The sequence below is a fragment of the Phlebotomus papatasi genome, chromosome 1 (assembly GCF_024763615.1).
Source record: "Phlebotomus papatasi isolate M1 chromosome 1, Ppap_2.1, whole genome shotgun sequence".
Classification (NCBI taxonomy): domain Eukaryota; kingdom Metazoa; phylum Arthropoda; class Insecta; order Diptera; family Psychodidae; genus Phlebotomus; species Phlebotomus papatasi.
The window spans coordinates 26,773,211-26,801,075 of NC_077222.1; the positions used below are offsets into that span (position 1 = coordinate 26,773,211).

Consider the following 27,865-nt stretch of genomic DNA (forward strand, 5'->3'; position numbering starts at 1 on the left):
CAACTCCCAAAAAAAAAGACAATGAAATGCGTCACTAATTTTCTGTATTTTATCTCAAGTTTTTTACGTTTAAAAAAAATTGCAACTTTCTCAATCTTGAAGATTTTTCTTTTATCTTTTTAATATACATAATTTTATAGACAATGAGATTGTCGCACTTTTTTCTCACAGTGACAACGATTAATCTCACAAAGAATTTCTTTTAATTTAATTTTTTGTGAACTGAAGCTGTCTTTCCAATTGGATATTTCAGTAAAGTTTTTAAGGTGAAACTTGCTTTTTTAATCTTACAAAAACAGATCTTTTTACTTCTTTTTTTTTCGTATGGGATAATAAAAAAAAAACTTTTTGTAGCTCGAGAATTTTCAGCTTTTTTTTTAGTGTCAATATATTGTGACAAATAAATCAAAGTTCTTAGAATTTATTTTTCGTAACACTTGTCAGTTTTCATTTTTTTTATTATTCTCTTCTATCCGATTCGCTCATTAGTTTTTTGTTTAATATTAATTTAGTGTCCTTTTGTTTTTGATGAGCTCCCCTAGTACGACATCTACAGTTTTACATTTAAAAAATCTTACACTTGTATCCTTAAATTACATTTAAAGAGATGTAAATATGAAGAAAAATAATGGATTTTTTTTTCTCGAAAAAAATAATTATATATGAAGTTAAATGTGCACATCACGATTCTAAGATTAATTGTAATTAGATTTTTTTTTGCAGATGAGTTTATCTTTTCACATTTTTTTTTGTATGATTTTTTTCTCTCTCTTTTAATTACTTTCTTTTTCTTGTCATTTAACACACACGCACATAAAATATTTTATTTTTCTTTGTTTTTCTTTCTGTCATTGCAATTCTTTCTTCTTTGAAGTTTTTTTTATTTTTCTTTTAATATTATCATCGTCGTGGTCTCACATGAAAGAATTTTCGAAATGCTTTTTTTTCTTTGCTCACGAGTTCTTATTTTAGTTTTTTTTTTGTTTTTCAATGATCGCACAAGAAAAAGAATAGTAAAGCCCTAAGAACTAAATTGTGATATTTTTTTAAAAAGATATTTTGTACTTTTTTAACTTTTTTTCTTTTTTCATTTTCTCTCCTCATTTATTGTGTTTGTCTTACTCCTTCTTTTTTACCTTTACTTTACCTTTTTTTTTAATAAAAATCACTCACTGTTCAAGCTCGAACCCTTCTTTGCCCATCACACATTTTTTTTAGGAGTAATGCATTTTCTTTTTCTTTTTTTTTTTTGGAAACACAACACGCACACTTTTTTTTTAAACACTTTTGTTCATTTTTTTTTGGAGTTTCATTTTAGTTTTAACTTAAAAAGGATGTGTGAAGAACTTAAGATAAGATCACTAATTATAAACCAATGTTGGCCATTCTCCATCATCATCTGAACTGAAGCTGCAACTTCTGCAATAAAATGGAAATTATGCAAAAAATTAATTATCCGTGCGATATCATAAAAGTTCTCTTTTTCCAGATGATTTAATGAATTTTGCTTGATCTTTAGTGAACAATTCTCGAGAAGATGCCAATTGTAGTTCTGTATCATGAGTAATAAAGTAAATTAAATATAAATTTAAACACTATTTTGATGATCATGAACTCTTATACATTTTTAATTAGATCAAAAACAACTATAAATTAGTTTTTCTGTAGTTCACATTCCACGTTCATTGCTAATCTTGAAAGGTTTGCGAAAATTTGGGAACATTATAACGGCTTACTAAAAAAAAAAGTGATTCTAATTCTAGCTCTAGGGATCCTCCAAATGAGATTTCCTTAAAACAGTGTGTAAAGGCGTTTATGGCTAAAGGTGTCTACACATTGGAGCTGATTTCATCAAAAATTTTTGACAGACAAATTCCTATTTTTGAAGGAATTTTTGAAAAAATAAATGCCTCCACATTAGGTTAATTTTCTTTTAAAATGAGAAAAGTTTTTGTAGAAGTTCCTCGGGGTAGTATTTAATGAATTTATGTGGGAAAATTTTCAAAAAACAAAAAAAAAACAATGCGAACGAAAAGTGTTTTCCTGGAGATGTCGTTTCTGGTGGAGCCCAGCCTTTTAAGGTACATTTCCTGTGATTTTTCTCTAGAAATTGCCGAATGAACATAAAAGGCATAGTTTTGAGGTTATATTCGTGCACTCCGGAAAGTCAATATAGATGCAAAAGAGACTGTCAATTTCCTGCTTTCCATCCATGTTGTAATCCATGGAATACGAAGTCACTGTAATGAAAAACATCTCAGGAATACACAGGTGTATTAACTTCCGGTAATTTCTAGAGAAAAATTAGAGGAAATGTTCCTTCAAAGGCTGGGTTGGATTCCACCGGAAACTACATCTTCAGGAAAACATTTCTCTAAATACAATCCGAAACGCTTTTCTCACTTTCTCTATCAGAAAACAACAAATTTTGATGAAAAACCATCTCGAATCGTGATGGTTTCCTTCGAAATTTCTGTTAAAAGTGACTTTGATGAATTATTCTGTTCCAATATGTAGCGGATAATTTCTTTCAAAAAAATTTATTATAAATTACGGTGAATTGGATATGATTTTTGAAAGAAATTGCCTACACATTAGACAAATTTTCTTTAAAAATCCATCTTTTTTGGACAATTTTTTTGAAAGACACTTCTTGAATCTCATTTTTGATAAAAAATTCTTATAATGTGTAGACACCTTAAAATAAAGTAGTAGTAGAAAATCTCATCAACTGCCAACAAAATTCCAGAATGATCAGAAAATGCACTCTCGTTGGTCGTAATTTTACAATGTAATAAATTATCTTCAAAATGGAGCAATTTGATGTAAATTTTGTCAAAATGTTCTATTTAATCAAAATAAATCAAAATATTTATCAAAATTTTTCGTCAAATTGTTCCATTATGACGAACATTTTTCTGTGAATACTTAACATAAAAGCCTTTACAGCCTACTTAGCTGCCAAGTGGCATTCAAAGTTGAAGCCATCTTTTCCCTTTCATATACAGATGCATATGGGAAATTTTCTACAATTCTTACACGAATATGAAAAAAATTGAGGCGACTCTTGTATACAGGACCCTGTCCATTGTAAAGCTGTCAACACACTAGAAGCAATTAAAACAAAATACTTTTTTAAAGAATATTTACCCTATCATTGTAGCCAAAAATGTCAACATTTTTTTAAAAGGGCAATTTTTGACGAAAATTGCTTCTATTGTGTAAACGCCACAAGGATAAATTTCTACCATAATAGTTTTCCGATCTGTAATGTGTAAGGTCAGTTTGAGATCAATTTGTGAGTTAGCTTCACACAGCTCTATATACACAAAAAAAAATTGGCCGCGGGTAGGTAAAGGAATTTGGGATCAGTTTTGAAATAGGTTTCATCAAAAGATGCTTTTTTGACATAATTTTGTCATTTCTTCCTATAGTAGTACAGACGTTTTTCTTTAATGGCGGCTACACACTAGTAGAATTTTTTTTTGAAAATGCGTTTTTTTTTTAATTTCTGACGTTTCTGCCTATAAGGATAGGGAAATTTTCTTTAAAAAGGCATTTTTTAAAGAAATTTCTACTAGTGTGTAGACGCCATAAAGGCCTCTACACATTGGAAGCAATTTTCGTCAAAAATTTAATTTTTGAAGGAAATTACCTGCACTACTATAATAGCATCTACACACTAGGAGCAATTTATTTAAAAAACGCATTTATAAGGAAAATTTCCCCTATCCTTGTAGGCAGAAACATCGGATTTTTTTTAAAAGGCAATTTTTGACGAAAATTGCTTCTAGTCTGTAGACACCATAAAGGCCTCTATACACTGGAAGCAATTTTCGTCAAAAATTTTCTTTTTGAAGGAAAGTGCCTGCACTGCTATAAGTAAATACGACAAAATTCTATCAAAAAAACCAATTTTTGACGAAAATCGCTCTGAATGTGTAGAAGCCTTCATGGTGTCTATACACTAGAAGCAATTTTCGTACAAATATTGTTTTTTTTTTAATTTTAACGTTTTTTATTAAAAAAAAAGAACAATTTATAAAATAATTGCTCCCAGTGTGGTGAGGCCTTTGAAAGCAATTTTTATTATGAGGAGCAGCATCGAACAATATAATTTTACAACTTTTATCAGAAAATTTCCTCCAATTCGCAAGGAAAATTCTGATAAAATTCATCAAAAATTCCAAAAATTATTCCCATTCACAGCTGGAGTTCTATTCTCCAATGGCTTTCAATGGTGTTCGGATCTTAGGCGGTGTGACCCCCGGTTCAACTGTCACAGTTGTTAGTTCGAGTTCCGCCCGGTGCAAATGATTGAAGCGTCTGAATCTGAATGGACATTTTTCACGAAACATTGTAATCTGAATAATAAATTTGTAAAATGAACAATGTACAAAATGGCAATAAAAACCCGGTACATCGAAATAAATAAATAATAATTTATTTGTATCTGCAATCACAGCAAACGAAATAGCAAAGGAAATGCACATAGAACAGATGCATTTTGATGAGACGAACTATCAATGGAGCAAATTGTCAATCGGGAATATGCTTTATGGTGATATTCAAATGAAAAACGAAACAGGCAAACATTTCCCCTGAACGTTTTTTTTTAGTATGTGATTGTTTGCACGTGCTTCTGCATTATCGATTTTTTTTGTGTTGGTTCCTGTCTCCACTCTTTTCCCCAATCCTCACCGTGTTCTAAAATCACCAAACAGTCGTAACAGAAACCAACACAAAGAAAAGTCGATAACGTAGAAATGATGCTAAAAACAAATTAACATGTTTTTTAGCACTTTACTGTTCAATTCAATTCAATTTATATATTTCTCCTCAATTAATGCTTGGTTCTCAAGTACTTCTTTAATAGCGATATTTTTGTGTTGGTTCTTGTCAATACTGTTTGAAGGTTTTAGAACACGGCGAGAACTGCAGAAAATAGTTGGGACAGGAACTAACAGAATGAAAAGTCGATAATGCAGAAGCAATCAAAAACAGTCATGTGCTAAAAAAAAATGTCCAGGAGAAACACTTCCTCTCTGTATTTTTCATTGGCCGTATAATTTCAAATATGGCTGAAATTACAGTAAAAAGCATAAATTCGATAGAACATTGAGACTTTGACGATCAATGTGACTCTGCCCTTATCTGAGTTGATGGGTATACTTCAATAACTAGAGCAAGGAAAAATTCGTGACCTCAGCCTGAAAAGCGATCTTACCCAAGCAGAAGCTTTATGCACTTCCAAGTGTTGTAAAGTAAAACTCTGTCCTCATCATAAGAAGAGTCTGGGAATAAATTATCTGTTTGTGGGGTTCAGTGGCCTAATAAAATTTGGTTTCAGTTTCTATGTTCGATTTCTTCCATTCATTTTTATTGGAAATAAAAATGTTTCTAATTGATCGTTTGGTTTTTTCTGAGTATCTCTTGTTTTATTTTTCTTAAATTTAGATAAATTTTTATTTTGCATAACTTTAAAATTTTCTTCAGAAATCAGAAATATTGATAAATAAATAAAATCGAAAAATCTTCTTTCCAAAATTGCACTAAAGATCAATGAACAAAATTTTGATGGGCTGTAAAGCGTTAAAAAGGAATGTAATAAGCTTCTCTACTTACTACTTTTTAATGCTTTTCAAAATGACCCTGCGCTCTTCCTCTTTCTCTCTCTCTCTTTTTCTGCACTTATAAAGCCCCCACCAAGCTCGTATGTGAATGGGAGATGTATGCGCGTGATCTTATTTTTATTTAGATGGATGTCTTGTATTTTTTTTTGTTTTGTCGGAGAAAGGGACTCACCGATGACGAGGAAGGCTTCGGCTGTTGTTGATAGTTTTGTGCTCATCAATTGTCGGCAGGTGTGAATTTAGCTTATGTGTGGGTCTCAAGATGCGCATTGTGCGTGATGACAATTTCCACACGAGACGCTGACGATATGGCATCTTCTTCTGGGCATTGTACTGCGTCAGAGTGCGAACAACAAGGCTGTGGCTGCGGAAGAAGCTCGGATCGGGAATCTATTTCAACAACAAAAAAAAAAAGAATCAATCGCATCTCCTACAAATAAAACCTGAAATTTAATTTTAAAAAAAACTTACTTTGGCCATCTTCTGGAGCTCAATGGCAAAATCCACGAGGCCAGATATCATTGGATTGGCAGAACTCACGTAGTTGTTCACATGGGCATCCATTTGTGTACAAACCAGCACCAGGGCCAATTCAGACGCCCTCACACTGACACACAATGCATCGCAGATGAGAATCTCCAGGCGCAATTCCAGATCAGCCAGTGAAATGGCCTTATCGTAGAAATCGCCCAGACCCAGCTGAAAAGCAGCATTGCGGAACATGTGATAGTAGATGCGGACAAAAGTGAGTGCCGTCACGGGAATTGTGGACGGTTGAACGCCCAATTTGTTGGATATGATGGCTGCCATTCGTTCAAGATCACCCGGTGTGCATCGGCACTGGGATATAGCCACCAGATCCGATGCATCGATCTTGGCCATATTGAGTTGGGTCACACAGAGATAGAGAGATCCAACACTGATACACGCCATATGCTTCGGTCTAGCCCTCATTCGGGCCAGGAAACGATCTACCAAATTGATGGCTGCAAACAGAACATCGGGCGGCAGATCGTACCACATTTTGAGACATCGCAGCACATGAGCTGCTCCATCTCTAGCACCAACAGTGATTTCATTGTCCTAAACAAGAAAGACGCAAAAGGATATTCCCGGTTAAAAAAGAACTTTAGAGACAAGCAGGATATTTGGCCTGATAGTAGTTCTTCATTAATTCAACCTTTGAGAAAAATTATTGTCAGGGGTTCATGATTCTAACTGTGTTATCACACTTGCACATTAAACTTTTAATATGATTCACATTAATGGTTGCTAGTGAGAGTCCAAATGTGCAATTTGTGTGTTAGAATCATTTTATATTCAAAATTTGTTCTATTTGTTGATAAAAAGGTAAACTTGGCCCGCAAAATTTGATATAAATTGATTTATAGCATTAATGCGAAAAATTAAAGCGATTTTCTCTTTCATTTTTTAATGTGAAAAATATTTATGCTTTAGGTAAATTTAAACTTATTTTTTCAGGTCAAGTCCACTTCTTTGTCAATAAATAGAAAAACCCCAAATATTAAGTGACTCAAAGACACAGATAACATATTTGGACGCTCACAAGCGACAATTAATGTCAATCACATTAAAATTTTAATGTGCAAGTGTGATAACGCCGTAAGATATTTAAAGAAATCCATACTTATATAAATTGGGAGAAAAATAAACTTTATAGAGATTATAATACTCGTTATAAAATTAAGATAAAAACCGCAGAGTTGAAACAAGTCTACGGGGGAAACGAAATAACCCAATGGATATCGCTGTATCTAATTGTCTTTCAAAGTAAAATTTATCTCGACTGAATTATATCCTTAAATGAAATTTTCGGTTTAAGAATATACTTCAGTCGAGATGATTTCCATTTGAAAAACTTCATATTTGGAATATCAAATAGAAATAAACGTGATAGTGTTTTAAGGAAATGCGGGCATCAAAAATTCAAAAATATATAAAAATAAAAAAAACAAAGCAAAAGAAAAAACAATATTAAAAATTTGTTCTCATTTTTCAATTCATCTGAAAAGTCAATTTTATTTAGAAAAGGCAGGACAAAGGCAAAGCGTCCCATGCTAAATGTTAGAACTCGTGATTTCGATGTTTTATCTAAAAAATACTTTCCCATCATTTATCATTTACCGATTGACAAGAGATGGAACCGATTATTTAGTATAATAATAATAATAGTAAGCTTATTGGTTCATGCCCAGGATACAGAAAGTAACATGTAGGACTATACAAAGTACTCAAAAAGTTGCCCAAAAATTAGACAAAATATAATTTAATTTCCAATACAAATTAAATATCGTTTATTTCTGATTCGGAAGTAATTGGAACCGACAGAGACAGACTTATAAGAATTTCCAAGACCTTTCAAAAAAAAAAAAAAAAAAAAAAAAAAAAAAAAAAAAAAGAGGGTGCGATTAACTTCTTTTCTTCAGAACTTTAACACTTTTTAGGTGTAAAAATATATCAACATTTTTTTATGTTAATTTTACACCTTTTTTAAGGGTAAAACTAGGATGATTAACTAAAGGTGTCTACACATTATGACAAATTTCTGTCAAAAATGAGCTTAAAGAAGTGTGCATCAAAAAATTTGCTTACATATTTGGTATGAATTTTTGACAAAAAGATGGGTTTTTGAAGAAAATTTATGTAATGTATAGCCAATTTCTTTCAAAAATCATATCCAATTCAAAGTAATTTCCATCAAAAATTTTTGAAGGAAATTACCCTCTACACATTGGAACTAATTTCATCAGTCATTTTTGACAGAATTCTTGAAGGAAACCATTACAATTCAATATTGTTTCTCATGAAAATTTGTTATTTTCTGACGGAAATAGTGAGAAAAGGATGTGGTTAAGTTCCTTGGGATAGTATTTAAGTGAATTTGTATGGCAAATTTTTCAAAAATGCAAAAAAAAAAGGTGTTTTTTTTTGGAGATGTTGTTCCTAGTGGAATCCGATTTGAAGGAACATTTCCTCTAATTTTTCTCTAGAAATTGCCAGAAGTTAATGCATCAGTGTACAAAGCCACTGTACTGAAGAACACCTTAGGAATACACAGTTGCAATGATTTCCGTCAATATCTAGAGAAAAATCAGAGGAAATGTTCCTTCAAAGGCTGGGTTAGATTCCACCGGGAACGACATTTCCAGAAAAACACTCATCCTTCGCATTTTTGGGAAATTTTCCACATAAATTCACTAAATACTATCCCAAGGAACTTCCACAAACATTTTTCTCGCCTTTTTTTCAACAGAGAAATAACAAATTTTCGTGAAAAGCAATTACAAGAGCAAGAGACTTGGAAATGATAGTGATCTGTCAAGAAATTAAACCCAAATGTGGAGGCATTTTTCTTCTAAAATTCCTTCAAAAATGGGAATTTTTCTTTCAAGAATTCTTGAAATAATTTTTGAACCAAATTATTTAAACCAAATAATTAAATTTCCACTAAAATTTTGCATTTTAAAATTCTCATTTCTTGTCGTTGAGATCATTCGCTACATTCGCATCCAACATCTCTCGCCTTAGTAAGACACAATGGAAAAATTTTGTGTTGACTGATAATTTAGCAAGAAAAAAAATATGCCAAAAATTTAAATGTCCTTCTCCGTCAGAGCGCAAAGTGGTTGGACTTTTTTGCTCAATGTGAGACAATTAAAACAACTTGCAGAGAAAAATAAACAACAATAATTAAAACATCATGGAAGTGGATTTAATTTTGTGTTAGAATATCTTTATGTTTAACAGTTCTTGTCTATACCAAGTGTTTTTTTTGCTGTATATCTAAACCATTGTATTCTTCTTATAACCTTGAATTGCCACGATTGGAGCCACTCCAAGACTTACGTCATTTTGTATATATTTTTCTACCTTCACCGAGAACGAGAAAAACTGCCGAAAAAAAGCACCAACGCAACAATTCGCGCCGAGATATCTCTCTCTTGAATTTATTTAGATGCTGTTTATCGTTATTCACCATCAAAATCTATATTTCTCTTTCGCTCTTTTTCTCTCTAATCAAATGGAAATCTCTTTTCTATTAAATCCCTTTGTGTACAACAAACTTGCATGAAAATTAATAAGTGGAAAAAAGAAAAGACGAGTCCATGAATATTTCATATCTTCACGCTTCTCCACTAAAATGTAGTTTACTTGAAATAATATAATTTTCCCAATGTTTAATATTTCTTAAATTATCGTATGTGGGTCAATATCAAAATGTTGCGATAATCTTGTAATTTATTTTATACTATATTTATTTTTTCTTTCCTTCAACAGGGAACAAATTTAGCCATGTCAACAGAAAAATAAAAGTCCACAGTATCATCCTTCAGCAACCCAAGTAGGTAGTACACTCTTGATAAAGTGAATATAAATATTATTCTTTCTGTTATACGTGCCTTTTACCAACAATGTCAGCATTTTATAATAAATATTTAACCATTGTTTTAAAAGAAAACCTCTTAAGCTGAATATAGAACAAATTTTCTACACAAAATGCACTATATAAATGTTTATCATCGATAAACAGAAGAAAATGTCTTCATTATCAGTTTCTTCTCTTCATTTACTCCAGTGAACTCTGCAGTGACCGCATTGAAAGCTGTATATAATTATTAAGCTTAACTAATGGTTTTTTTTTTCAAACTGTTTCCTTTCACCCAAACCCATTTTTTCCTCGATCCCAGAAATAAACTATTGTGTCTCACTTGTCTCATTTGCGTAAATGATCTCTTTATTATTCAATAGCGTTGAAAAAAAAAAACAAAGAGGAGATGAACTGAAAGAGACTTTGCAAAATGCTTCAAATTGATGAAATTGTGCTCTGAAATCTAATCGTTTTCTGTATTAAAGAGGTGTTTGTAAAGTTTTGTCAAAAGGAGTTTAATCCTGGTTTAAAATCAAATCGACTAAAACGTTGTTCGTTTGAAAATTAAGAAAAAAAATTGACAAAGTACTGCAAAGAAATAAAATATGAAATTATATTGTCCATTTGACAAACATCTGACAAATTATTTTGTTATTTGCAACAAAAATGACAACAAATGGCAGCACCATTATTAATTCTAATTGTTAATTACGAATGTCATTTATCAATATTTGTGGTAAGCAGCGAAGATTAATTTTAGTTCAAACACTGGAAATAAATCTAGATGAGCCAATTTGGAATGTCTCTAAATTTAAATTTGAGTTTATATTGGAGGAAGTAATGGTTCCGACACATCTTTTAGATCAGAAAAATTCCATAAAGTCAAAATTCACTTCCTTTTTAGAAGTTTTGCATATGCCTATCCTACTTTGTCGCACTCTTCTTTGTCTTTTGAACATCACACCAAATTAAATTTAGTTCAGTCACATTTCGAATCCGAAAGAATAGGATAGACTTAGGGTAAATGTCCTAATTCAATACCATTTCCAGACGCTTTAACTTTGACAGAAGATTCAACACATTAAGCTCATATTTTTTTCTAAAGAGAATTACATAAATTTGCTCCTTGACTCTTCTAGAATGTTATGGTTTAGTGAAAATTCTTTAGATATGATAAGTGTGCCAAATTTCGGCATAGTTGCATGCAAGCGTCAAAGTCTCAAGTTTGAAATGAATTATTTTAAATACATTATTATTTATTCTATACATTATTTATATTCTATAAATTATTTATTCTTTCTTTTGTAAGAGTGTTGCTTGGAACCTTGTAAAGAGTTTAACGTCTATATTTACTCTAAAACCATTCTTAATACATTTTAAAATGAATAAAAATGTAGACATAGCTTTGGTGCCCTATTTCGGCCACCTTCATTCTCAAAGTTTCTTGCGTTTCGGGAATTCTTCCAATATCTTTTTCATGTCATCTCGTTTGTCGAAGCTATATTTTTTGTTATTCTTTTGCATTGTATAATCTCGTAAAATCTAAAAGTTAATGGAAATTCGAGAAAGAAAAAGGTGGCCGAAATTGCAAGCTGGCCGGAATTTGGCACACTTACCCTACAATTTGAAAACTTCTTAAACTTGGAGTAGCGAAAAATTTCCATTTAGAGTACGTTTTGAATTAGCTTAATTTACCCTAAATCATTTTATTTCTGTAAAGCATTTGAAGTTTTTCTTTTGGATCATTTTTTTCCTTGATATTTTGATTGATTTTGAGTTTTTTTTTCAGCAGAAGCTAAATACGAAAATTTATTATTGATTCGTAAACTTTCCAGAAAGAATGAAATGTCGGATTTAGTGCATTGATTTACCACTTTTCACGTGTACTAAAAAATGATTCCCTGAAGATTAGGGCGTGAGAATTACAAATCTTTTCAAAAAATCGAGCCATTAATATTGCCCACTTCAGGGGGGTGACATTAGGTCTGAAAAATGCGACCGGTTTTGGTGTAAATTTTTCCCTGTTTTCGTACAAATTTCACGAGATATCACCGAAACTATATACGTAGGTTGCCAATTTGGGGTTGTCGGTTGCCTATTCTATATTAAATTGGCTTTTATTTGGTATTAGTATTTTTTGCTAATTCATTCTACAATGATAGAAAACAGCTAATAAACTCAAAGGTTTTTTCGGCTCACTAGAAACATATGGGAAGCCTAGGAAACGTCATTTCTTGCTCTAATCTCTCTCTAACTTATTGATCCGTTTCAATTGAACACTCTTCTGTAATTGGAGAGCAAAAAAATGTCTCCAAAGCTATTTTTCTTAACAGTCTACAATTAAAATGTGATGAAAATAAATTGATAATGCGGGTTTTATTGTAGACAGAACCATTGTTCAATTTTTTCTTGTCAAGCACTTTTTAGAGATAAATTTTGTGTGAAAATAAAATTCAACCAAATCGATACAAAAGCAGCAAAATGTTCCAATTGTGGCCAATCAGACCACAACAATGGGGGACTTTACTGTTAGATATGGCTTTTTGAGAGTCATATTTACATGGCATCCAGAATGCAGAGGAGCTTTTCCACAGAGTGACGCACAGAATGTTATGCAATGCTGCATATCAAGTGCTGCCAGACCAAATTTATCTAACAAATTAGCAGCAATTGTTGCATGGTAGAGTCCCTTGAATAGGCAAAGAGAATGCCTTCTATTTAAAGTGATTCTTTCAAGTTAGTGTTTTCTCTGTGTGGGAGAAAAATTCCCATAACTCAGCAACTGCAGTGCGCATTTATCAAAAACGATTGTTATTATAATGCGTTTCGTATTTCTTTCTCTTGTCTGTTTTTTTTTTTGTCATGATCGTGCGAGATACAAAAGTTATTATGAAAAATCTTGTAGACAATGAGAAAATGAGGAGACTATTTTACAGTAGAAAAGGTGTTGAAAGAAATATGTTATTAAAGACCTTTTTTTTCTTCTAAGAAAAGAAAAAAAAGAAAAATTCTAGAGGTCACTAAAGTGCATAGACATGGGTTATTTTCCATGTTTCTCCTATTCTTTATTTCTATTTATTTGTTATTCTTGTAAAAAATTGCGTATTTAGATGATAAATTTATTAAAATGGTGTGTATATATGCCTCTCAGACGGATTTTATTCATCACCGCATTTTGCTAAGCTTTGTTGCATGTATACCAACTTGATTTATGCTAATTCAAGATGGGAAAAATTAAACTTTGAAATTATTCGTGAAGATGTGTTGTAAATTTGCATAAAATGTATCTCTATCTTCTCGGCTATTTCCTCTTTTTGTCACAAAATAAAAAATTATATTGCATATTTTATTGCTCCAAACTTTGGCTGGATACAAAATAACAATAAAGGTAGATGACGATGACAAAATCCATCGACTTTTTTGGATTCGCTCCAGGGGATTATATTTTTGGATAAAAGAGCGGATTTGAGGCTTAGAAAAAAAATTATCGCCATTGAAAATCAGTGTTGCTATAAACATATAAAACAAACAGTGCGAGATAGTATCTTAAGGATTTCAGTGGACCCTACTAAAACTAACTCTTCAAATCGAAATATGATTATTCTTCCCCTTATGTAATTTTTTCTCCTGAGCATTTTTTTAGCACGACTGTTCTCAAATGCTTCAATATGATCGACATCGTGCCAATCATTACAATCTTCCCGTATTAGTAGAATTTCCATTTTTTTCCATTCTCCCGGAGTTTTTGGGGAAAAGGCGGTGCATACATGCAACTCTTTGCACCGGGCATGAATCGAGCTCACGAATGCAAGAGTAGAGCTAGGGATCTCTTTGTCAAATAGCTAAAGTTCTTATCCACTCTCCATCACGAGATCCCCAATTTTTCCTTTTTCTTTTTTACTGCTCGAACTCAAAGAGAAAGCAGTTATATAATCCACTTTTATTCAATTTGTGACACGGCTAGAGGTCAAACGGTAAAAGATATCGACTTCCAGTCTTCAATGACTCCCCCAGAAGTCAACATTAGCTAGGACAGTCTTTTTCTTTTTTCCCCTACCCTGAAAAAAAAATGTTTTTTTTGCTTTTTTCGAAAACGACTCCTACGATTTTTTTCATTTTCGGATATGTTTTAGAGGTACAGTAGAGTCTACTAAATTCGAACGCTCAGAGGGTATTTTTGACATTTATCACCTCCCCAATTCGAACGATTTTTTCAAAACTGACGAAATTTATGTGAAATTAAATTGTACTTTGAATCAAATTCCCGTAGTTTCTCACAAGTCTTAGTTAGTGATTGATAACATACTACGTTTTCATTTTATACGATCACAATGTATATAACATTCAGGAAGCTCATAAATATGATTTTTACTCATCCAGAATACGGAATTTTATAACATAACCTTACAATTGACATTTTGAATCCAAACGTCGCCGTCGTTCGAATTTAAGAGATTCAGATTTGAGAGACTCTACTGTAGTCCAGGCGAATATTTAGTCCTTGGAGACCTATGTTTGAAAATCATTTCGATATCGAATTTCCGAACATCAAAGTATAACCACTTTGGAGGGCCTATTTTTCAACCGATTTGCTTAAATTGGGATTTTTTTTGAAATGTCGTGAAATTTCCAAACCAACTGCATCAGACTTAATCGGTCAAAAAATTTTGAAAAATATATATTTCTTTATTTTTTCGAAAGCTTGTGACACGGCTAGACGCCAAACAGTAAAAGATATCGACCTCCGGTTTTCGACGATCCCCCCTCCCTCCCATAAGTCAGCATTATCTAGGACAGTCTTTTTTCTTTTTTCCTCCATCCCCTCCTTGTTCGAAAATCCTTTCGATATCGAATTTTCGAACATAATAGCTTAACCACTTTGGTGGGCCTAGTTTTCAACCACTTTGCTAGTTTGAATTTTTTAAAGAGATTTTGAATTTTCTAACCTGACTGCATCGGACTTAATCCGTCAAGAATCGTTCTTGTATACATTTCTTTCATACATTTAATATTCACAGTGTAGCGATTGATCGAAAAATGCTGAATAGCGAATACTGTATTATATTTTGAACTGATTTTGGAAAAATAAAATTGTTATGTTGGAGAAGTTAAACAACGCGTTTCACTGAAAGCGATGGATACGGATATATTCTAGTATCCGTAAATGATTTACTGTTTTATTTGTTCGAATGCTTGTTACTCATGCTGAAATATTCTAAAATCTTCTTAAACAATTTCTTATTTCTGAATGACTTTTTAAATTTATCAATAATTTTGATGGGTAGTAATTAAATGATTGTATTATTAAATTTTAAATGGGTAGTAATTAACATAATGGATAACTCGTTCTCCTGAGTTCGAGGACTCCGCAAAGCTGGAGCGCTTTGCCATCTACTTTTTATGTTTGGATCTGTTGCAACGACTTTGTAGCAGAAAATTTCGTTCGTTACGACAATGTCCTTGAACGATCTTTAATAAGAATTTTTCAAGATCAAAGGCAAATCAACGCTAAGAAACGCATATTTCTCTGTTGATTTCAGCAAATTTGGGTTCGTTAGAAAGGTCTTGGAATGCCTGATTGATTAGGTTCCAAACGAGTATAAACCGATCATTAAAATTCATTGCAAATTGAACTGTTTTACTCCTAAGGTCGTAGGAGTTTTGAGCCTAGAAAAAAGTTAGAGAAAGAAAGTTCATCCTGAATAAGTCTTTAAAGTCAATGGTACAAAATAACTGTTCAATTCGGGTTGTAAACTTAAGGAGTGATATAACGGCTGATTTCAAAGCGCACTATATATTTGATATAAATATTTGATTTTTTATGATAAGACATCAAATTGCGACGAGGCTATAAGTAAAAATAGGTCACAACAGATCCTAGAGGCTAAATGGTTTGAGATATCAAATTGTGTCCTTTAAGCGACCCCCCTAAGAAAAAATCTTTGTGTTACCTCAATACCTAAAATTTTTAACACAAAGTAGTTTAAATTTTCCCACATTTCTCTTCATAAAAAATATAAATGGCCAAATATTCCTAATTTAAAAAAAATAATAAATAAAACAAGTCAAAAAGAAAATAAAGTAATAGGAACTTACCTCAGGATCCGGTGGAAGGTAGAGATTCGCGTGGAATTTCTCTTCAAGAGCGAGCGCTTCCTCGAGTTTGGGATAGAGCTGATCATTGTTCAGATTGCCCAGAGTGCTACTCTGCAGATGGTAGTTGATCACATTATTTTCCATATACTGATAGCACAAATTTCCATTTTCCCCCCCAAATGCTCCCATTGAGCCATTATTGTTGTCGCCAGAATAGTCCATTGCCGTTGCCCCATCCATATTGATGTTCCCCATTGATGTTCCCGAAGTTGATGGTGTTGATACTGATGACGATGATGAATTGTTGTTGATCCCTTGATGCGGTGGTGGTGATGATGATGTCATCATTCTCTGCGGCATTGACGACGACGATTGTTGTTGATGCTGACGACGCTTAACAGCAGCATCCGGAGTCCCAAGCCGGCCCCCCGTTGACGATGAAATCCTCTGGGTTCCACGCTTCGGTGCCGCCATCATCATTGTGTCCTCTGACACTGTCTCGGGCGCCATTGTCATCATTGCTGATGGTGCTGTTGGTGGTGGAGATTGGGGTGGTGTCGTTGACATCATCTCCTCATCACCATTGACAGCACCACCATGTCTAGCAGAGGGAATTACCATCTCTCTGCTGCTGTCAGTGACAACAATGACAGGGGCCACGGAACACTGTACAGGGGCAGACATTCTGAGGGCTGGCCTAGTACCTAGGTAACCACAATAAAACAAGATATGGCTGTTACCCCACAATCAACAGGTTTCTAGGTACCGAACACTTATTCCAATTGTCCTGTTCCTCCACGAAATTACGACAGAGAAACAATTAACAATAGAATAAGATAAAAGCCACTTTGTAAATTTCCTAAGGAAAAAGTTTGCACCTCAAATTTCTCTGTGCCCAAATTCGCTCAGATAAATTTTCTTTTTTATCTGGTACACACTGGTTGACAAGAAATCTCTCTTACAACCTTCGTACCTTTCTGGTTTAAGTAACAATTTCTCCAAAAAAAAAAAAATAAATCAGAGAAATATATGTCACTTAAAAATAGAGACAACAGTAACAAAAGGAGACAAGTTCTAATGGAAAAATCTTTCTTCAAATACCAATTTTAAGTATCTGAAAGGAAATTCCCAAAAAAAGTAATTTATTAGTATCAATTGAAACTACGAAAAGGCATTAGAAGGGATTAGGAATGGTGTAAGGAAGAGTGGAACAATTTTACGCAGGTCAATATTATTTTACGATCCTTTTTGCCAAAGCGACCAGATGTTAACTCATATTAAATCAAATTATGTCTAACGAGAGAAATCCGAAAAAGTTAAAATAACATTTCGAAAATGTTAATTTTACCCTGCAGTATTGATCCGAAATCGGTGTAAATATTACACTTTTTAGGTGTACTAGGGGTTAAAGGTACCCTTTTTCATGTTAATTTTACCCTTAAAAAGGTGTAAAATTAACATTAAAAAATGTTAATATGTTTTTACACTTAAAAAATGTTAAATTTCTGAGGAAAAAATGTTATTAGCAGCCTCTTTTTTTTCTCGCAGTGAAGGTACAAAAGGGTAACTTTGAACTGAATCTACTTTTGAGTTTCTAATGCTTCATATAAATACTCTTTTCTTTTGATATTTTTTTTGAATATTGATTAATCATTACTATTTTTTAAATGAGCCCTACATAAAATAATCCCACGTTTAACTCAATTTTAGAAGAACGACTGAGTTTGCAAACCCCTAATAATTTTTGGGAAGGAAATTTGATGTAAAAACATGACTAAATTTAATATTGAACAATATAGAAATAGGTTTAAATCATAATGAAGGTCATTCTAAATTAGAAAACAAAATTAAAATCATAACTTAGTTTCTGGGTCCCTCTCGAAATTCTGAAATCCAAAATCCCGAAAGGCCGAAAATCGCAAAAATCCAATATCCAAAATTCCGAAAATCCTACATTCAAACCCCGAAAAGCCAAAATGCCGAAAAGACCCAAAATCTCGAAAACCCAATATCCCAAAATCTTAAAAATCCAAAATTTAGAAAAGGCCCAAAATCTCGAAAATCCAATATCTAAAATTCCGAAAATCGAACATCCATAACCCGAAAAGCAAAATCCCGGATGGGCCAAAATTTTTAAAATCTAACATCCAAATTCCCGAAATGCCACTATACCCGAAAATCCAATATCTAAACTCCCGAACACCAAAGTCTCAAATAGCCAAAATCCCATTTGGGATCAAAATCCCGAATTTTTAGAAGTGTCTTAGCTACTTCTACGATTGAACCTGCTCTTGTTGGAAGCACAGCGAAATTTTCTCTGTTTCCACACATTATTTTTCGTTAAATTTCGTCCCATTCAAGATTTTCAAAATTGTTCATATTACTTTAGTGTCTTCTTAAAACCACAAGCTGTGAGATTTTGATAAAAGCTTGTAAACAGATTCCACATTTTTAATAAACAATATTACAATTCTTTCATTTAGAATCTGCCAAAATACAATTTTTTGATTGATGCTTAATTAGAAAATAAGAACTGATTGATTTTAAATTGGGATTATGTGGTGCAATGCTTGCTCTATTATGTTATGTGTCATGAGTTCGAATCCCTTTTGAGATCTTCAAAAATTTAATTAAGTTATAGGTATTCCGAACCCTTGCAGTCAAGATTTCCTCAAAAGAAGACATTCGAAAATCGGATTCAAACGCATTAAGAAGAGACATTTTAATTCTTGTTTCGCCCATCTGGTGGTTGATATATATTTAGTTCGAATTTCGAAGTTTTTGTCGAATGTCAAGAAGTGTCATTCACTTTGCTGTGATAAAAATCAACAGAACGATGCTTATTATATTCCTATCCTTATTACTAAATCCCATCGTAATGTCCTTGACAGACTGATATTTTATAATTTTGAATTCCTTGTACGAATATTTAACAAAAAAAATCAAAATTGAGTTTGAATTTTTCGAACATCGACATTTTGTGGAAATAGAAAGCTTTTTTTTATTTTTAGCCGAGACACTTTTGGAGAATCAAATTTCAGCTGTGAGCACATGAATTATTATTATTATTAATATATTAAATATATTAAATTATTAAAGAAAAATATAAAAAAAAGCCTTTTATATTAGATTCGCATTAAAAGATTTTATCAAAAATGTAAAATGTCAAAAGTGCTTCATTTTTCAAGATGAATTCTTAAAGATTGAATAAAATATTTAAGAAGAGCATAATGCCTTCGGCACACCTTTTATTTTATGTCAGGAAAATTTCCTAGTCAAAATTTATATTCCTTTCTTTCTTAAAAGTTTTGCATATATATGTTCATCCTACTCTAAAGAGTGAAATAGTCATGCAAATCTTTTGAGAAAGAAAGGTATGTGAAATTCATGAAGTTGAAATTGGAATACCTTTCTTTCTCACACATTATTTTATATGCCTGTCTCATTCTTTCGCATTCTTCTTCTTCTTTTAAACGTCACAATAAATTCAATTTAGCTCAATCGAATTTGGAGTGTGAAAGAACAAGATAGACATATGCAAAACGCGTGAAAAAGGGATGTGAATTTTGATTTCATGAAATTTTTCTGATCTAAAAGGTATGCCCGAGCTATAAGAATTAAATTTGAAATAAGGAACTGGGATCGTCTACTTTGAAAAGCACTATCCGTTGGCATTTAAACCACAAAAATTAAATAAATAAAAATCATAAAATTACATACCACTGTTAATTGATCATTTCATGTCATATTTACGAATTAATTCCTGTTTTAAGACCTTTCCATTTGATTTCAATTTTCTTTTTATTATCATAGCTAGACTGTTTTAATAAATCAATCCCGATGTTAATTATCATGCTGGATTTTCGTATTGTGAAACCTCATTGAGACATTTAAAAAATATTTCTTATCATCACTTTTTCAACTGTGTCTTTCTTTTTTTTTCTTTCCCCGTCACGACTCTTTCACTCTGTACTCTGTCTTTCTCTTTCACTATCACAAAGTATTGAAGAGTAAATAACCCCTTTAACATTAAGTGATCTCGTGTAAATATAACTCAACCGTTAAACAGTATAACTACACCGAAAACAGAAGTTATATGTTTAGGAAATGTTGAAAAACAAGCCATAAAATACAAAAAAATACATATTTAACATTCTCAAGAGGGATTTAATGTACTTGGTGTCTTTCACTACCAACTTTAAGAGATCATTCACCATCTATTAATCCTGAAAAAAAATTACTTAATTGATAAGCTAACATTTTGAGATGACTGTTGTTTTCGTGCAATTATCTCACTACACCAAAGAGAAAACAATTGATAAAGAATCGTAAGAGAATCACCTGGCATTTACAGTTCCCCGCCCTCGTGATTGACCTTCAAACATATTACACACACCTTACTTATCAGACATTTCGGCCCCAATCACATAACCCTTCTAACGGTAAAATCTTATTTTAAGTTTGAGGAAAATTTTCGTACAATTCATTAACCTTGTGGAAAATATATTGGCAAAAAAAGAGAGTCCGCGATAGCACGATTTTCAATATTTTTCACATATACTTGTCCATTTGTCTAGTGTTTGACTTCACATTTTGACGCTTAGATTAAATACATAAACGAAAGATTGCAAATATTGCGCACAATTATATTGCGTATATCACAAAATATGAAGATCACGCAATTATGTTTAGGATGAATTAACCATTTTATGCTATATTTCAAGTAAAAAGTTTATCTAATTTCATTACAACCTTTGCAATTTTGTATTTCATTAACCTACAACTACAACATTCATAAAGATATTCATAAATCGTAAAAAAATGTTAATTTCTTCGACAAAATTTGCCACTTTACTGACACGTTTTCGTTATAAAAACAAGCATAATTAACCAAAAATTAACAAAAATAAAGACAGTGAATTTTAAATAATTTTGTTTTTAATTTGTTGGTGTGTATTTATGGTTTAATTAATTGTTTATCGATTAATAAAAAAAAGACAACAAATAAATAAATTCTGAGTAAAATCTTTCGGTTCAAAATTCAATTTTTTCCCAATTTTTCACCATTCTACCTTCTATAAACGATACGAGATATGGACTTACGATTTTCGGTGACCTCCCCCACAAGTCTATATTCTCTAATTAATATTATGCCCAACGCACAATAACTCTTGTTTCTAAATATGTTTTCAAAATTTCCTATGTGAGAGAGCGAGATTACTAGATCTCTGTTTCATTCGCTCTCATTGAAATTTGAAAAACAAGTTTAAATAACAAAAATTATTGTGCGTTGTGCATTATCTAGAATAATCTTTTCCATATCACCCCCCTCCACATGTTGCAACTCCTCCAAAATATGTTTATTTCGAAATTAGCCAAAGTTTTCTCAATGATTTTCGAATATGTTTTTTAGTTGGTCTAGCTAAAGATTCATCTGTTTCGTTCAGAGACATTTATTAGCGGTTAAATCGCCATCTTGAATTATTTAAGGTAAAAGTTTATCCCCACCTCCCAGGAAGACTTCTTCTTCAATAAATTTTGTCAAATATTTAAAAGGTTTTGAAATTTCAAACACGTGATTGCATTGGTCCCAATCGGTAATAAATCGATATAATTTTCTAAAATTATTTTTAATGGTAATGACCTTTTAAAACACCCTCCTCTTGATAAATTTTCAGTTTCAAGATGGTTTTACGATGATTTATAGGCAAATTTGAAACAATATTAAATTTACATGCACCTAAAAAATATTTGTGACATAGGCAGAGCTTTTTCTTGGTAGTTCCAATAGCTCCAAAAGCCAATTATACTTTTTAAAATCAGTCACAATAAACAGAAAAAATAGAGATGTTTACTTAAATTTATCTCACTTTTTCCAAGAAAGGAGAAAACAACATGGATGGATTTCATACAAATGATAACGATGTTGGTACAACTTTTCAATTTAGTGAATTTCACGATTGAAATTTTACCTCTCATTTTTCAAATTGAAATTAGATATAGCTGTTTCTTTTTGTCAAATTCAAATCGAAATTGAAATTTCAATTTGCGTTTAACAGAAAAAGACAAACTGTATCTAATTTCAAATCAAAAGTGTAAGAGGTAAAATTTCAATCGATTGAAATTTACTGAATTTAAAATGTGTCAACGCCATAAGAATCTTCTTCTTTACTTCTCCTTTCCCAAAATCTATCGTCAAGAACATAAAATTACTAAATAAATATTTTTTAAATTACATTTTTGTTAACAGAAAATTCCTTCTCGCAATGTTTCCAAGTTAAGTAGAAAATCAGTGCAATTTTCTATTTTAGCCAAGACTCACTTCGGAGGATTTCAACAAATGGTTAAGAGATTTTATCTCAGAAACGAACCACTAGGAGACATTTTCCTAGACTCAGTAGTCAAAATTATTTAAAATTTCTTATTTCAATAGACTTTCTATTTTAAAAATAAAATCAAATATGGATAATAAACCCATTCAAATTGGCGGAAAGTGGTTATTTCACCCTTAACAAAAATTTCTCCACATTTCTCTCATATCTCAAATACTGTGTGATCATTTTTTCAAATTTCCCTGCAATTTTTTTTGTAGTATGTAAACTCTTTCTCTTTCGCAAATAGACGATAAAATTACTGGACCAGAAAAGGCTTCAACTTTGTGAATTTCGCAAAAATAAGAAGGTCTTTCGTGATGCAATTTTTTTTTTTGAAAGAGGGGACGACGAGAGAAAAAAAAAACCTCCAGACAACAATTGCAGAGGTTAGTTAGATTGAAGAAAAAATAGAGATTTTATTCTTTAAGAGTCAATTTCGTGACTTTGAGGGGTTAATTAGGCTAAAGTTGTGAATCAATTTTGCCCTGAGAAAATATCATTAACTTAATTCCATATAAAAGAATTTACAAGAAAAAAATGTGCCACGAAAACACTTCTTTTTTGAGGATCATTAATTTTGTCACCCCGGTTCAGGCTTTTGGTCATAAAAATCTTCAATATTTACTGTTAAATCTTAAAGTGATTTCTTGGTGTGTGCCCTCAGAAATTATTGGACTAACACTGTATTTCTCACTCTTTCTATCTCCATAATTTCTTTTACAGACATCTTCCATCCATTTTTGTTTTTGTTATAGAGGCACAAATTTTTTGGAGACATGAATACATAATTCACCATGACTCTACTCATCTTCACTTTTTTTGGGGTCAAAAACTCCTGCGCAAAACTGGAATAAAACTTCTTCATTTCTTTGTTCAAACATCTTTCTTGCCTCTTTTTCTTTTATACGCGTTTGCATACGATTTTCCTTCTGTATACTCTGTGTACATTTTAGAAAATAGAGATTTTTATCATAAAGTAACACTTTTTTCGTATAGAGCTCTCTAGTATAGAGTATTTTTATCGCTTCTGTTTGTCCAAGACTTTTTGATATAAATTTGTAAAAGCGGAAAGAGTAAAATAGAAAGAAACGTCAAGAGAATTTCTTGAACTAAATTGATAAGCACTTTGTGTAAATTGAAAATGTCACAATTTTTTCTCTAAATATCTTGTAGAATTTATAACAGGATATTTCATTTGCACAAGGGAAATCATCAAATTGACCAGAATGATGGAATGATTTGAGTAAATTTGGAACTGTTAAAAAAAAATTACAGTGAATTGCAAAAGTATTTGAACATTTACCTTAAATTACTTTTTTCTTGCAAACTAATTTATAGATTTGTTTAAAAGATATCACTAACAATTTGACACCAGAGACTTTTCACAGAACTGCACGTCTCAACTATTTCATCATTTAAAGAAGACTGCTACAGAATTTCAGTGAAAAGCTGAAAGTACTTTGCTGATGCAATAATTTTTTAAGGAAAGAAATTTTGCCCTTTGAGTTTGCACTAAGAAATTAATGAATGTTTCTTTTATAATAATAAATAAAGTATAATAATATTTTTTTCTAACTTAATACTCTTAAAATAATTTTGAATCAAACACGTTTCCTTTTTATATTATCGAAAACCTTAATTTTTAGTTCGATATTGCATAAAATAGTTAATTGAATATTTTAGGAAAATTATTTTATTTTCAATAAAATTAAAAAAAAAATGAAACTTCATTTCTTTAAATTATTAAATTTAAGTCAAAAATGTAATACGTTTTTAAATTCTTCAATATTTATTTAAAGTCGTATTTAATTACTTAAGCTGATCATTTATTTTGTTTTAAATTTTAGTTTAAGTATGATAATCCTTTCTAGTCATTAGGAGATTAAGTCATTACGCAGCTCGTTAAAGAGATTAAACTAGTAAAGAAGGTACTAAGAAGATATGGAAGATATTGAGGAAATTTACAACAAAAATAATAAGGGTAGTTTAACAAACTTTCCATGCTCTAAAAGAAGGTAAAAAGTTATTTAGAGCTTAAGCCAACACGTAAAGTCCTTTGAGGGTAGATTTCACAATAATTATTTCAACAACAGAAAAATAATTATTTTTTGATTACCCTAAGTAATTTCTTCGGGATTTATTTGTGAGGTGTGCAACTTTTTGAGAATAATAAGTCAAGATAGAGTAATTATAAAAGGAAAAAAGCTGAGATTGTAAAGAATCTCAGCTAACTGTTCGAGAACATCAATGAATGTATGTCTCACATTTAAAGTTTAATTGGAGAATTTTTAAAAATTCTGTTCCTGTGGTCTGAATTCTTTATAAAAATGAGTAAAATGAGTAAAAGTCTTTACCTGAGATTTAGAAATACTTTCTTACACGATAAATATTTAAACTATCTTAAATAAAAAAAAAAACGATTTATGGGCAAACCATTTATATTAAAAAAAAACAGAAATAATTTAAGAAATATTGTAATATTTTTCGATTTTATTTTTGAAACTGCAATTTTTATTAATTAGTCTTTTGAATTTTGCAATGTTTTTTATCTTGGCATTGTAACTGAGGCTAATCGCATCCCTTGAATCCTGAGATACATACCTACATCTTTATGTCCTAAATTTTTACGGTAACTTCTGAAAGCTGATTCGCAATCTCTGATAGTTTTTTTTTCAATTTTCATGTATCAAATTTCCATAGATCTTTACGCTAAACCTCGCCCAACTTTAAACTAATATACCGGAGCTTGAGACTGAAGCGCTAGTCCGGTTTCGAAAGGTCTTGAAATCAAAATTATTTTAACTTAATTAAAATAAGAAGAGAAATTAGAGAACGTGCGAGTAAGCTATATGGCAAAGTCTTACGTATGAAGTGCGTATAAATCTTAAGGCCTCTACATACTAGAGAAATTTACGTGCATATTGAAGCAAATTACCTACTCTGAAAAAAATGTTTTGTCAAATTAACAAGATAAGTTTGTAAAAAGGATGTTCTTCCATACAGAATATGAAAAAGTTTTGTCAAATCAGCGGCCAACTGGATCTTGTTAAAAGTTTGTCAAAAGGGTGTTTTTCTATATTAAATGCAAGAAAAAGTTTTGTCAAATTGCTAAATAACATCTTTTTGACAAGACTTAGCCCAGTTCTTGAAGGTCTTGAAATCCTAAATTACAGCCAATTCTAGCGGTTTTTCAAAAGTTAATGGATCAATTGGCTCTAATATTCAAACCTTAATCCTTTTTTTTCTAAAAATCTTGTCTGAGAAAAAATTAGAAATTGAAGCTAAGTCTTATGGCTCAAATAAACTGAAGCTGATTCTCGCTAATATTTAGCCTGTAAAATTTGGCAGTAGAGGTTTAGGTAAACGAAATTTATTCAAATGACATCAAGTCGATGATCGAAACCCTCAGTCTATGACAGTTTGGAATAATTCTTTACCGTCATATTTTACAAATTAATCTCGAGGATCAGCCTGAGTCTATTTGGGCCCCTAGGTCTAAAGCTCGAGTAAACCGGCTTAACACCAGATCTCAAAACCATATTAGAAGATTTTATAAATCTTTAAATTTGGAAAAATTTTGAAAATAGTTCGCAATTTGCCTCTAATTCAGAACAAGAAATCTCAAATTTGAACACTATATTAAAGTCAAATTCTAAAAACTTCTTAATTTTATAAAATTTTCAAATTTCAATAGAAGCAAGTAAGGGAAAGTGGGGTACCTTTAAAATTGAGATTTTTCACCTATTTCTAAATAAAATTGAGCCTTATCATGATATAATTTAGCTGCGCAAACAGATTGAGAAGCTAAATTACATTTTGATATGGTTTAGTTCCACTTAAACATAGGAGAAAATTCTCAATTTAAAATGTACCCCGTTTTCAAAGGTGCCCCACTTCCCCCTACAGTGACTTTACAAAATTTATTCGATCAATTTCCTCTTAAAATAAAAAAAAAAAAACTGGATTTCAATATTTTAAAAAATCTTGCTTTTTTGAGAAATTAGCGAGCTTAAGCCAAATGGCTATACCCTTCCTTAGCCCAAAACAGACCAAGGCTGATTTTAGAAAATAATTAGTACATAAAATTTAGGGGTATAAAGGAATATTATTTGGAAAGGACCACTAATCCCTGACCCTAAAAGCTTCAGTTAGTAAACAAATTTTATCAGCTAAATATTCTCGAAGATCACTTAAGGCAGGCTTCTATCCAAGATTTAAAGGGTCTGAAAAAATAACCACCCTTATTCATGTATTTCAAGAATTCCGCAAGTTTTTATTTTAAATTAAATCAAGAACCTAATTAAATTTTCAGTCTGACGTGTTGCTATTGTACCAATACTTTCGCAACCAACTGTATTTTTTTTTACTTTCACAATAAATTCCCAAATTTGTTTAAAATCGGAGAACAAAGCACAATCTTCATGGTAATCAACCTCTTGAACAAATTGTGAACAGAATGATCAGCAATTTTTACAAATTTGGGGAGAAATTGGACAATTTTGGAGCAGATTTCATCAATGACCTTTAGATGGACCTTCGCGGGAGGCCCAGTAAATAGCCCCGTTTGCCCAAAATCTACTCAAATTGTCTCCTACGAGGCCATGTAACTGGCTGATGAGAAATTACATGAACAAGAGGCAATCTTTGGTGTGAAATATTGGGAAATGCGATTGCAAGTCGAGCTCTTGAGACAATTTGTCAGCTTCATGAACAAACACGAATAATCATGTTGAGGGAATTTTCTAGAATTCCTGCTCAATTTTTGCACTTTTTTCTGCTTGGCGCCTGTGGAAGGAACCCTAATGGGTTGACTCACTGTACAACTATTATCCTCACCCTCTGTTTATGGCCGAGATAAGGGTGTCAAGGTAATTTTTACCTGGGATATCCCTTGAAGAACAAAGGGAAATACCTTTCCCTGGCTCACTCTTTTTTCACTCACATCGCCCCGGAAAGAGGGAAATTGCTATTCCGTGGGTGCTTGTGACTATAGTGCCACCAAATGAGGCATCTTTTGTGATCACTGGAGGCCATAAAATCAAATGGGAACACCAGAGATCCAAATAAAGAAAGCCAAAATGGTAAAATGGCGTCTCTTCCCAAAAAATCAACACAATCTCGCCCCCAATAAACACTCAATTTTTCCACTGAATAATTGGATTTTGATTATTTTCACCTACCCGGATGCTTCCGCAGTGTACACCCTCACTTTTTATTCACTCAATGCGATTTTAACTGGAATTTTTTCCCGAGAAATTTAAGGGAATGTCCTCTTTCTTTGTCTCCAACGCAACTTTTTCACTTCGAGTCTGACGCAATAATGGCCGTTTCCACTCGGGCTGGCGAGAGGCGCTGTCGGCTACTCCGAATAT

General features: G+C 31.9%; 1 protein-coding gene across 1 annotated transcript; it reads right to left on the reverse strand.

The window, feature by feature from the left end:
- Positions 1-27: 27 nt before the first annotated feature.
- On the reverse strand, positions 28-27,846 carry LOC129798337 (cyclin G). The gene is made up of 5 exons (XM_055841446.1): positions 27,674-27,846; positions 16,120-16,823; positions 6,105-6,716; positions 5,806-6,023; positions 28-1,419 (listed from the first exon to the last, which is right to left on the reverse strand). The coding sequence occupies exons 2-5, from the start codon at positions 16,801-16,803 to the stop codon at positions 1,362-1,364; spliced, it is 1,572 nt and encodes a 523-aa protein (XP_055697421.1). The 5' UTR covers positions 16,804-16,823; positions 27,674-27,846; the 3' UTR covers positions 28-1,361.
- Between the last annotated feature and the right edge of the window lie 19 nt (positions 27,847-27,865).

What these genes read in the sequence shown, in the direction of transcription:
- LOC129798337 (XM_055841446.1), bottom strand. Translation starts at nt 16,803, where the DNA reads ATGTCTGCCCCTGTACAGTGTTCCGTGGCCCCTGTCATTGTTGTCACT. An exon ending in ACCTTCCACCGGATCCTGAG is followed by an intron (nt 6,717 to 16,119) that starts GTAAGTTCCTAT and finishes TTTCTTGTTTAG; the next exon opens with GACAATGAAATCACTGTTGG. An exon ending in CGAAGCCTTCCTCGTCATCG is followed by an intron (nt 1,420 to 5,805) that starts GTGAGTCCCTTT and finishes ATTTTATTGCAG; the next exon opens with AAGTTGCAGCTTCAGTTCAG.